Source organism: Rana temporaria, chromosome 6 (genome assembly GCF_905171775.1).
Source record: "Rana temporaria chromosome 6, aRanTem1.1, whole genome shotgun sequence".
Taxonomy (NCBI): domain Eukaryota; kingdom Metazoa; phylum Chordata; class Amphibia; order Anura; family Ranidae; genus Rana; species Rana temporaria.
The window spans coordinates 55676241-55689753 of NC_053494.1; the positions used below are offsets into that span (position 1 = coordinate 55676241).

Below are 13513 nucleotides of genomic sequence, written 5' to 3' on the forward strand. Positions count from 1 at the left end.
AAATGCTTTATTTTCGTTTTCGTTGCGGTCGAATATGCCTAACCTTAACTCTATTAGTCCAATATTATTCTAGATAAAGAGAAAAGATTTGACATAGAGAGAAAAGATTTGACATTATAGAGACATGAAGAAGAGTCGACATAGAGAGAAAAGATTCGACATAGAGAGAAAAGATTTGACATAGAGAGAAAAGATTTGACATAGAGAGAAAAGATTCGACATAGGGAGACATGAAGATTCGACAGAGAGAGACATGAAGATTCGACAGAGAGAGACATGAAGATTCGACATAGAGAGACAAGAAGATTCGACAGAGAGAGACATGAAGATTCGACATAGAGAGACAAGAAGATTCGACAGAGAGAGACATGAAGATTCGACATAGAGAGAGACAAGAAGATTCGACATAGAGAGAGACAAGAAGATTCGACATAGAGAGACATTAACGGTCAATTTTTTTTTTTTTAAGATTCTGTCAAATCTTCTTTTTTTTTTCTTAGAACATTCGACAGACACCATAAGCCTTCAATGACAGATTCAACCTTAATTTGGATTTTCGGACGAATGCATTTTTTTAACGAAAAACAAAATAAATAAAAACGAATTTCGGGAGTAACTAAATAAATGTATTTCCTGACTGACTCCATGGCAGCCTACGTGTGGGTTAATCCCGCCTCCTCTCCAATGTGATAGGACCCCATACCCATAAAAGTTAACTCACCAATAGACTCAGTGTTCCTTTTTTTTCCTCCTCCATGGATCTAAATCGTTTCTTCAAGGAATGGAAAAGGGCACACTTTAAGCGGTGCAGCTCGGATCCCAGCCATGGGCGGGTGGAGAGCTTCCCAGCACATTTGGTTGTGGCTGTGGCGTGTGCTGAAGACATCTAGGATCGGCTGGCAAGGTCCCTTCTCTCTATATTCCTCCATGGCAGCGGTTTATATTTGCCTCTGTGTGGTTTGTCTATGTTTGTATGGCGGCTGGAGCGCTTCTGCGTTCCAGCACGCCTCTGACTTCCTGATTCCCATCGCTAGTGCCCCGCGCATGCGCCGTATCCACCCTCAGAGCGAGGCTTGGTCGCGCATGCGCAGTCCGTTGGTTCCCGCGGCGGCCGCGCAGGCGCCGTGGGATCGCGATCCACTGCGCAGGCGCGTTTGTGGAGGACGCGTGACGTCACCGGCGGGTGATTTAAAATCAGCTGCTCGCCTGTATTCATTGGGTTTCCCTTCAGGCGAGCAGCTGAGTGTCTGGGTGTCTCCCCTCTGGTTGCCAGGTCAGTGAATGGTTCTTTACTTCTGGCTAACATTGATTTTACCATGCTATGCTTTTTTTCTTATGTCTCTCTGCATTTATTTAATTATATTCAATTGTTTTATCTAATTGAACTATCTTTTAATTAGTTACACTTATTTATTTATTTATTTGTGTTTTTAAAAAAAAAAAAAAAAAAGAGAGAAAGCAGTAATTAGCAGAGCATTTCTTCTTAAAGGGGACAGCATACTTTTATTTCTTATACTTTTTTATTCGGCACCATAGGTTCCTTGTTGGTTCCGAATTGTCATCCACTGTACGCAGGTCCAGAAAAATATGGACCAGTCACCGTCTACAGGCGGCCAGCCCTCACGCACAAGGTATGTGCTGGAAAGGGATCTGGGCTAGGGGTTGCTAGTCACAATCCATGGGTGTTGACTCACTTTTCCCTAAATGTTTTTCTAGCCCTTCTAATCCAGAGCCGAATGTCGCAGACCTTGCCAGACCGCAACACTCATCTTCCAAGTCGAGATCCAAACATAGATCTCCTTCTACTTCTTCCCACCGGAGGAGAAGCTCACATTCCTCCTCAAGACACCGCTCCCACCGCCATGATAGTCGCTCTGATCGCAGAGCCTGCTGGGGATGTGACACTCGTGTCCCAGAGGGCAAGTCATTATGCGACCGATGCTACGCCCATGCGGTCAGGGAAAAAGAGACTGAAGGTCATTGTATCGAGTCTCTGGTGGAACGTGTGGTTCAACGAACTCTAAGAGAGAACATGCCCCACACGCAGATTCAGACCAACACTGACGGGTCTGTTTCTCCAAACTTGGAGATCCTAGAGGATCCAGGTCCTTCCCGGCCTCAAGCCTCCACTCCGGCTTTTCCTGAGGGTGACCTAGAGAGTGATGAAGAAGGCTTAGAATTTGACTTCGCGCAGGTGACGCCACTCGTCAAAGCGATTAAGGAGGCTCTCTTATGGGAGGAACAACCTGCTTCTCCAGCCAAGCAGAAAAAATATTTTAAGCGCCTGGGAAAAGAACGCCCTACGTTCCCGTTTCTGTCTGAACTGAAGGGTATCTTTGAAGAGGAATGGAGCAAGGTGGACAAGAAATCTTCCATGGCTAACAAAGCCTCAAGGCTCTATCCCTTCAAACAGGAGGAGGTCAAACATTTGGAGAATGTTCCTCTAGTAGATGCGGCAGTAACGAGACTGGCTAAACATGTCACTTTACCTATTGCTGACTCCGTCTCTTTCAAAGATGGCCTGGACAGAAGAATGGACCAGGACCTCAGAAGAATTTATGGCCTTGCGGGCACAGCGTGCAAACCGGCTCTAGCTTTAGCGGCATTATCAAAGGCCATGGAAGCCTGGACGGAAAATGTTGATTCCTTCCTCAAAGGCGTCTCTGAAGAACTAGCTAAGAACTCAGCTACGGCAGAGCTAAAACTGGCGGTCGCATTCCTGGGTGAAGCCTCCGTTGACTTAATCCGCCTGTTAGCTAGGATTATGCTTTCTTCTGTGACCGCGAAACGGGCCCTCTGGCTACGCCCCTGGGTTGCTGACCCATCATCGAAGCAGAACTGGTGCAAGATTCCCTTCGAAGGGTCAACCCTGTTTGGTAACAAGCTGGATGATGCCATCTCCAAAGCCACGGGGGGCAAGTCGGGTTTCCTTCCTCAGGACAAGCGCCAGACAGGAAGAAAAACACCCCAATTTCGGCGATACAGCCCGGATCGCGCTAGGGAAGCTCGCACTTACAGACCTGGCGGAAACTACAGAAGGAATTGGAGCAGAGGTAGAGGCTCCTACCGCAAACCTACTCCAACTACTCAAGCGTCAACTGGACGCGACAAAGGGAAATCTTTTTGAGACAACGCCCGCCCAAGCGGATCGTGTTGGAGCTCGTCTACTCCTTTATCGGCACGTCTGGGCGGCCTCAATCAAGGACTTTTGGGTCATCAAGACCGTGACCCCAGGACACACATGGTCCTTTTCCAGTCCTCCCTGTCCAAAGTTCATCTCCACCCTTCTTCCAGGGTCACTGGAACAGAGACAGGTCCTTCTAGATTACATTCACCTCCTGAAAATTCAAGGGGCAGTGGTACACGTCCCAAAAGACGAACAGTTTCTTGGGGTGTACTCCCCTCTCTTCTTAGTACAGAAGAAGAACGGTACCTGGCGTCCAGTCATAGACTTAACATACCTGAACAAATTTATAACACACAAAAAGTTCAAGATGGAAACTTTATCAACCATCCAACAAGCAATACAACCGGGCGACTGGATGATTTCTGTGGACCTAAAGGATGCCTATTTCCACGTCCCAGTAGCAGCAGAGCTGCACAAGTTCCTCAGGTTCTATGTCAACCAGGAACATCTTCAGTTCATATGTCTACCCTTTGGCCTAACAACATCCCCACGGGTCTTCACCAAAGTTCTTTTGGCACTGGTAGCCCTCATCAGGCTGAAGAAGATTCGTTTGTACCATTATCTGGACGATCTCCTGGTCTTGTCCCAAGACAAAACCCTTCTCCTGGCACAGAGAGATCATGTCATCTCGACCTTGTCCGAATTCGGGTGGCTCCTGAACCTGGCAAAAAGCCACCTAGAGCCAACTCAGTGTCTAACCTATCTGGGAGCTCAATTCGACACGGTAAGGAAGACCATCTCCCTACCAGTAGAGAAGATTCCGGTAATTCAGGGGAGGATTTCCCGGGCCTTGAGTACTCGCCACCTAAGAGCTCATCAATGCTTGAAGATCATTGGGACAATGGTATCCACAACACCAATGGTGAAATGGGCGCTTTGGAGGCTACGTCCCTTCCAATCCGGCTTTCTCAGGCAGTGGAAATCAGGGAGCATGAGTCAGCGGATCCACATTTCAACGTCAATGAGAGGCAGCCTCTTCTGGTGGCTTCAACCGAAGAATCTGCTGAATTGTCACTCCATCGCTCCAGTTTCGTGGGTCACAGTGACGACAGATGCCAGTGGCTCCGGTTGGGGGGCCTTATGCGGCACAAGCATGGCGCAAGGCAGGTGGGACGCTCGCCTCCACAATCCAGGCTCGAACACCCTGGAGCTTCGAGCGGCCTGGTGTGCCCTACAGTCCTTTTCACAACTGCTGAAGGGAAAGTCAGTAATTCTAAGGATGGACAACACCACAGCAGTATCATATGTCAAGAGACAAGGCGGGACTCGGAGCTCATCCCTTCTCCAGGAAGTAGAGCCCATTATGAAATGGGCCCAAGTGAACCTGGTCAACCTGACGGCTGTTTTCATTCCAGGTATTCAGAACTCCCAGGCGGATTTCCTGTCACGAACTCAGGTGGACGTCAACGAATGGTCTCTCCACGATCAGTCCTTCCTTTGGATCTTGTCCCTGGGAGTCAATCCCCAAGTGGATCTCTTTGCTTCTCCGAACAATGCCAAATTGGAAAAATTCTACACAAGGGGTTACTACAGCCAGGCAATCGGGACGGATGCCCTAACGGATCGGTGGTGGTTTCAGAGGGCGTACGCCTTTCCCCCGATCCCAATAATTCTGAAATTCCTGAAGAGACTCCTTGCGGAGGAAGCAGAAATTACAATGGTGGCTCCATTCTGGCCGAACAGGCCATGGTTCCCTCTTCTAGTCCATCTGAGTCTTCAGGACCCAATTCTAATACCATGCAGACCAGACCTTCTCTCCCAGGGGACGCTCCTCCATCCCTGTCCGGCTCAAATGAAACTAGCGGTCTGGTTCTTGAAAGGGAAAGGCTAGAATCCCTTGGCTGCGCCTCTCGGGTGATCTCTACCCTTATGAGCTCAAGGAAAGGAAGCACAAATAAAGTGTACGGTAGAATATGGTCTAAGTTTGTGGAATTTTCTTTAACCGCGGGCAGTTCCTTCAAGAACCCAGAAATCCAAAACATCCTAAGCTTTCTTCAATCAGGGCTAGACCTACCCCTGTCTGTAAGCTCACTAAGAGTTCAAATCTCAGAACTTTCAGCCTTCTCTGGAATTCCTTGGGCAACCCATCCACTAATCAAACAGTTTTTCCGTGGAGCCTCAAGATTGAGACCTCTGAGGAAGCCAAGATTCCCCAAATGGGATCTCCCGTTAGTACTTGACTTTTTGAATGGACTTAGTATGTCAGGGCCCTCCCCGTCCTCGTTGAAGAACTTTTCAGCCAAAGTAGCCTTTTTGGTAGCCATCACCTCGGCCAAGAGAGTGTCCGAGATCGGTTTTCTGGGTCACAAGGAGCCATTTCTCACCTTTTTTCCAGACAGAGTGGTTCTGATACCTATGCTGGGCTCCAAACCAAAGGTCTTGTCGGTTTTCCATGAGAATCAGGAAGTAGTTCTCCCTACCTTTAAAAACCCAGATTCTGATGAGACTCACCCTCTGGATATGGGCAAGATACTCACTGAATATCTTCAAGTTACATCTACATTCAGACGTTCTGATCACCTGTTCATCCTGCATTCAGGCAAGAACAAAGGGAAAAAGGCATCTTCAAGAACAATCGCATCCTGGATCGTCCAGACGATACAACAGGCTTATTGTGCAAAGGGCTTGGCTCCTCCGCAGGCGGTAACAGCTCACTCCACGAGAGGGATGGCAGCTTCCTGGGCAGCAGGCCGTCATGTGGCGCCAGATGTTATTTGTAGAGCGGCCTCTTGGTCTTCTATAAACACATTTATGTCCCATTACTGTGTTGAACCTGCAGCACTGTCTTCTGTAAATTTTGGTTTATCAGTCTTGTCGGCTGACGGGACAAATTAAATATATTTCTGTTCAGCATACCCACCCGTGTGTTTGGCTAGTTATTTCCCACACGTAGGCTGCCATGGAGTCAGTCAGGAAAAAGGAAAATTTATTATCATACTTACCGTAATTTTCCTTTCCTGATGGACTCCATGGCAGACGGAGTTCCCACCCTGAAATTATGGAGTCGGGATAGTTACGGAACACTGAGTCTATTGGTGAGTTAACTTTTATGGGTATGGGGTCCTATCACATTGAAGAGGAGGCGGGATTAACCCACACGTAGGCTGCCATGGAGTCCATCAGGAAAGGAAAATTACGGTAAGTATGATAATAAATTTTCCTTTTTTTCGGACGAAAACGAAATTACGAAACTAAATATTTCAGTGTGCACATGTCTACTAATTATAGTCCCCTCTCTGACAGAGGTCTGGGTGGTGGGGGATCTCCAACACCCAGAAAAATAAAAAATAAACAAAACAGATCACTGTAAGCACACTTTCCAGTGTTGAATGGTTTAATGCAGGGGTGTCCAAACTTTTTTCAAAGAGGGCCAGATTTGATGAAGTGAACATGCGTGAGGGCCGACTATTTTGCCTGACATTCTTTGAACCATTAAAACTCTGTCTAAATGTGTTCGTCCGAGCAACTAATACACTGCCCAACAAAAATTCTCTTGCCTTTGTGGCTGTGTGTGGTGAAGAGATGAGCCCGGGCGTGTTATTTGGATATACTGTATATATTTCTTTTGTGGACCCAATGAATCCCAGAGTGCTGCTCAGGAATAAGGATGAGCTTGGGCGTGTTATTTGAATATACCGTATTTATCGGCGTATAACACGCATTGCCTTACCATTGCCATGAATGCAGCCTTACCATTGCAACCAATGCAGTCTCACCATTGCAACCAATGCAGCCTCACCACTGCAACTAATGCAGCCTCATCATTGCAACCAATGCAGCCTCACATGTGCCATAAATGCAGCCTCAAATGTGCCATGAATGCAGCCTTACCATTGCAATCAATGCAGCCTTACATGTGCCATGAATGCAGCCTTACATGTGCCATGAATGCAGCCTTACCATTGCAACCAATGCAGCCTCACATGGGCCTTACCATTGCCATCAGTGCAGCCTGATCAATGCCCATCTGCAGCCTCGGAGGGCAGAGGGAGGGGGACAGGACAAGTGCCGACAGATTACAAACAGGAAAATCTCTTGTTTACTCTGTGGCCTCTTTAATACAAAGTCCCGCCTTCTATGATAGACAGAACAGTTGGAGGAGAAACAATATCAAGCAAGTGGACATTGATGGTCAGACTTTAAGGCCAAGGAAGTATGGTTTTGTAAAAATATATAATTTAATAGCATATAAATAAATTAAACAAGATATACATAAAATAAATAGGTTCAAGAAATTATCACAAATTCATCAACAGCAGATGACCACTGTACATTCCTCCGAAGTCGCCAACGCACGTTTCGCCGTGGGGCTTCTTCAGGGCGAGGATGAGGAATATAGAGTTAGCAGAGAGATAGAAACTTATATGGCTGGTGGTCCCTCGATGGGTGCGTCCACGGGGCATATAAGATATAGATGGAAAAATACCAAGTCGGGAGGTAAGCTTTAGGCATAAGCTTCCATATGTCGAAAATCTTAGGTGAGTCGAAAGAGTCAAGACTATAAGTCCAAGAGGTGGAAGAAATGTACCACAGGGAAAGTTGATACTCGGACTATTTTTATGAAGTCCTAAGCACACTGGGACAGCAGATGGCAGTATAACAGCAATGTGGAGGGGCTTACATAAAGAAACCCTTTCTGTAGCAGCCTTTATATGGGGCTTTTGTACAGGCCCTATAACTGATTGCAGCAATGCGTCTGTGTCCCAGGGTGTACACACGGTAACAATAGAAAACTATCTTTAGATAGATTTTTACTTCAAAAGCATTTTATTAAAATAAATTTGATAAAAATCAAAACAATCTGATTGAAATTAAAAAAAAAACTTTTTTTGTTTTTAAAATTTTTTTACTTTTTGATTTTTATCCACTCTGAAATGCAGTGATCGCCTCAATCTTAGCCATCATCTAAGACTTGGTTAGCTGCAACATAATAAATGTTTGCTTTTGGGTTTAATACCTCTTTAATAAGTGGGTGGGCTCAAAACTGATAACCTGCCTAGGGCATTGTTTGGTCCAAACCTGGTTCTGGCCCATAGGCATCTTAATAAACTTGTAACTATATTTATTTTAAAATGAATACCCTGTAGAGGCTTTACCTTGGTGTAATCCACAGTTTAATTGCTGCTACATTTCTACATTGTTTGCAGAAGTGTCCCTTAACTGACAATACACTTTGCTATCAATCTCTGCACCCTTTCCTAGTTTTTATTTAAGCTTCATGTACATAATGTTATAAATGATGACATACCACTAGCCTAGGCAAAAGTCTTCTTTCATCTGGTCCATAAATTCCAGGAGGTCGTAATACGCACGTCAGGAGTTTACTGCCACCTGTAGAAGCAGGTAAAATTAATTAATGTATAAAACTTCACTTTTTTGTTTTTAAGTTATTTTTGGTCCTCCTAGCAAATTATTTATTCTTAAGTTTTGGTTGCATAAGGTTCAAGGTACACCATATTATACACATACAGGGCACATATTTTGGACATGAAGGCAAATAAGGAAAAACGACTTAGTTGCACCAAGTGCAAAATGAAGGGAACGCTTTTCTACGCTTTTCACACCAAATCTTAGTGCTTATTCATAGCTATGAATAAGCACTAAGGTTTGGTGTGAAACACGTCAGCTTGTACCCTGTTTGCTGTGGCATGTATCCTGTGTATTTTTTGATTTTACAATAAAATTAATAAATTTTTGGAGTGCGGATGTCCAGAACGTTTTCCCTTCATTTTGCATCATTCCACGCATTGCCAGCACCCGTGGCTTTGGATCCAGTGGGGAGACCCTTGATTGGTATCCTGGAGCGGTGATTTCTTCTTTCCAATCTCCAAGTGTAATGCAAAAAAATAAAGTCTGCCACCCTTGTGTGGTCTTGGGCCTATGTTTAGGTGTAGGTGAATGCATGTGACATAAGGCTTATTGTAAAGATTTTAGGGTCATCATCAACATTCCCTATTTTTACTCCATATACTGCGTTCGCATACCCCATTGGTGCCACCTGGCAAGAGTCTGAGTTTACCAGATTCTCATTGGGAGACATGTTAGGCTTGCTGGTTCAGCTTCCCATTCTGTAACAGTTTCTTGTGAGAACTGACCACTAATTGTTTCACTCAAGCCAATTTCTTACCGATACCATTGCCATGATATCGTTTCATGTTAGCAGCAACAATAGAACATTCTTATGCTGTTGACTTTAAAGAACCTTATTGGGATTGGTGCATCTGCAAAGGGTGAAATAAGAGAGGTACCTCCTCCTTCCTTACAACACCATGGGATACCCATTTAACACTTTCCTGGCACCAACATGGCAACATACATGTGATAGTATGCTGCCATGGATTGGAAAGGAAAGTTACGGTATTTGATAAAATTTTTCATTATATCTTCTTAGGACACTTTCACACAGGGGCAAGGGGGGTGTCGGCGTTAAAGCACCACTATTTTTAGAGGCGTTTTAGAATGCTAATCGGCTGCTAGCGGGGTGCTTTTAACCCCTGCTAGCGGCCGAAGAAGGGGTTAATAACGGCCGCAAAGCGCCGCTGCCAAAGTGCTTTGCAGACACTTCGGCAGCGCTGCCCATGCATTCCAATTGGCAGGGGTGGTGGAGGAGCAGTGTATACATCGGTTTTAAATCGCCCCAAACATGCTGCTTGCAGAACTTTTTTTAACTTCCTGCCAGCGCACCGCTCCAGTGTGAAAGCACTCGCTATGATTTGGCCGCTAGTGAAGGTTAAAAGCACCCCGCTAGCAGACGATTAGCGCTACTAAAACTACCGTAAAGCACCGCTAAAAACAGCAAAGCTTTACCGCCGACGCCCCCCCCACCCCAGTGTGGGAATACCCTTAATCATTTTTAATGGTCCTGTTGCTTTTTATATGTGTTTACATGCTCAGTAAAGCCAGTCATTTACTGACAATACAGATGTACATTATATCCTCTGCAAGCTGTCGATTAATTTGGGAAAAGAAAATTAAATAATACTTTAATGATGGAGCCTTGTATTTTCACAATAGTAAAAAACAGTATTTTACTATGCTGGTTTTACTAGCTGATTACTTGCATGTATGCCCCAGTGTGCAGGTATCAGGTGTAGTGATATCGTATTGTAACATTTCCCCGGCTATAATTATCACATCTCACCCTGGGCACCAGGGATCACATTGCACTTTACATTAATTTGTTGTACACTGGCATTTCTAACCTTATCTCCCCTCAGGGCAGCTTAAGTGTTCAAATGCCTGCCATGCTATGGAAATGTCTGGGCCTCGCCATGAATAATTCCAGCTGAGCATATCAGGTGACCGCTACAAGGCTTTTCACTAACAAAACAATTAGAGGCAAATGTGGGGAAAACAATTAGAGAAACGTATGAAGTCCTGTTTGCACAATAGGCAATCCTGGACCAGCTACTCCTGGCGCCGGGATTTTGGTGTACATGATTTCAGCACAGGACTGTCTGCTTTTAGTGCAGAGGCTCCTGTTACAGGACAAGTTCAGTATGCAACAGAATAAGGGTTAGTGTTAGGCCCCGTACACACGACCAAACATGTCTGCTGAAACTGGTCCGCGGGCGTGTGTAGGCCCGAGCGTGCAGGATTCCAGCAAACATTTGCCCGCCGGGCCTTTTCCCAGCGGGCAAATATTCCTGGACTTGTTTTAAAACAGTCCGCTGGAATCCTGCCCGCTCGGACATGTTCGGTCGTCTGTACAGACCTACCGTACATGTCCGAGCGCCCGCCATCCCTCGCATGCGTCGAATGACTTCGACGCATGCGTGGAAGCATTTAACTGGCAGGCCCGCCCATGTCGCCGCGTCATCATCGCGGCAACGCCGCGGACACGCCCCGCGTATTGTTTACGCGCGGATTTCTGTACGATGGTTAGTACAGCCATCGTACAGAAATCCCCGGCCAGACATGTACGGTGAAAACGGTCCGGCGGACCGCTTTCATCGTACATGTTTGGTCGTTTGTACACGGCCTTAGGGTTTAGTTTGGTGGGTAGGCTCATTTTAGGGGTCACGTTAGCTCCCATTTGTGTTTTCTGCTTGTTTCCCTACAGCTGACTTTGTTGAATCACATGCTTTCCAATTGTACTTGTTCACACTTGTACACTCAGCTACCTAAAGCAGTAGCGTCACTAGGGTTGGTGTCACCGGTGCAGTAAAACATGGTGTCACCCCCCCTTTGTCTAGGCTGCCCAGCACCAAGTAGTGGGGTTCTTGAGAGTTTGCCAAGCAAGTTTATATCTGCTGGTCCCCCAGACAAAAGGCTTCAGCAGGGCCTCCCGAGATTTGAAGTATTTCAGAGGCAGGTAGACCGGGGTATGCTATAGAATATATGGTATTTTGGGCAACGGAACAATTTTTTTTAGGTCCCATACACCTAAAGGTAGGCGGGCCCAAATTTGTATTTTGTATTTAATGAGGGAGAAAAGAGACTCGATGTTAAGAGAGATGTATTCGGCTGGGGATCTGGATACATATACACCTAGGTATTTAGAAAGCGTTGACACGTTGTAGTGGGAGTTGGGGAACAAGTCTCATAAAAAAAAAAATGGGCCCCTGCAGATTAATATCATAATTTTCTAGTATGTAACCTTTTTATTTAGAAGTATTTACACTCAAACAACAACATTGTAAGGATCTATTGCCCCAATTACAGTTGTTCAGACTCATATATTATGGCTTAATATAGTAATAAACTGGATAAAAACCATGTTGGATTGTAGGTGAAAATCCTATACAGGCATGTTAAAAGTGTACTAGTTCCAATGGCTTGATTTTCAATCAGTAGTCACATGCATCAAAGAAGTGGCTTTTCCTTGTGTAGTTATCAGCCACTAATATTTTTTGCAACCATCAATAGAAATACAATAATCTCCTATAAATTTATTTACACACTGTCCTAGTACCGTATATACTCGAGTATAAGCCGACCCAAATATAAGCCGAGGCACCTAATTTTACCACAAAAAATGGGAAAAGGTATTGACTCGACTATAAGCCTAGGGTGTCCATCTGCATGCCTCACTGTGCCTCACTGTGTCCATGTGCAATTCCTCACTGTGTCCATGATTAGACTGACGTTTAACATGGGAGTCTATGGAAGGGGTGGCTAGTTTGAAAAATCGGTGCTCCCCAACTGTAGGTCCCCCAGACAACAATCCTTGCACACTTGTAGAGGAGAAATGGGGCTACGACCAGCCGATACCGGGTCCCCAAAGTCACTGGAGAAATGACCGTTTAACATGGGAGTCTATGGAAGGGGTGTCCGGTTTAAATTGGTGCTCCCCGGCCATAGGTCCCCTGGACAACAAACTTTGCACACTTGTAGAGGAAGAGTGGGGCTACAGTTTGGGGTCCAGGGGACCTACGGCCAACCGGTACCATGTCCCCAAATTCGGGAGATCAGGCGCAAAGAAGGTGACTCGAGTATAAGCCAAGGGGGGCATTTTCAGCACACAAAAAATGTGCTGAAAAACTCGATTTATACTCGAGTATATGCAGTATTTCTCAGTGTATGTAAACCCTAAAAATGAACTGCTGTAATTTTCTCCCTTTTAGTGTGCTAAATATACCTTGTGCTAAATATACCATTTTTTTTTTTTTTTTTATCCATTTATTAAAGCTTGTGTGCCTAAATGCTTCAGTAAGGTAAATCTGGACCTGCCTTTATCACTAAATTAACAGATGTAATCCACCAAGGCAATGTACAACTGCAGGATAAGGGTTTAGTTACAAAAGGGTTTCATGGGAAGCATTCATCTGTTTTGCCTAGGATTCTCCTCAAATAAAAATATTTAATTTACATTCATTTAAATTAGATTTTTGAAAATCATTTTAAAGAATTAAGACTCACCTTTGAGTGTAGTTCCATTGGCTGCCAGAATCATCTGATCAGCAATAGTCTTTGTCTTGGAATAATAATCCAGCTGCTAAAAATAAACAGTAAAACCTTTAGATGGATATACAGTAATATAGGGTAAAACTATACATTCAGTAGGAGTACAGCATCAACTGCTTAAAGGAGAAGTACAGTCAAAGCTTGTTTGGCTGTACTCCTATGGATTACAGAAGTGCAGACCGTTCTGCACACCTGTGACCTGTTTTCAGTTGACAGCCCGCTGTCAGCTGAGGTCACAGAGTCAGGCCAGGCTAGGGAAGGATCAAGACCATATGGTTGGGATCCAACCAGATGCCTGGACCCGCACCCCGCTCAACCTCTCGGTGAGCCGATAAGAGTCTGAACCATCCCTTCTCCCCCCGACAGTCACCAATGCTCTGCTCACAGAGCTCTGAGAACTGAGTGATCAGCCATGTTTGA

General features: G+C 45.2%; 1 protein-coding gene across 1 annotated transcript in view; it reads right to left on the bottom strand.

Moving 5' to 3' along the window:
- The window catches only part of SDR42E2 (short chain dehydrogenase/reductase family 42E, member 2), a 61987-nt gene that overhangs the window by 27759 nt on the left and 20715 nt on the right, over positions 1-13513 (bottom strand). Inside the window, exons 6-7 of the mRNA XM_040356838.1 lie at positions 13049-13124; positions 8436-8518 (exon numbers count right to left, since the gene is read on the bottom strand). Coding sequence (XP_040212772.1) covers positions 8436-8518; positions 13049-13124 — 159 coding nt within the window. The remainder of the gene's footprint in view (positions 1-8435; positions 8519-13048; positions 13125-13513) is intronic.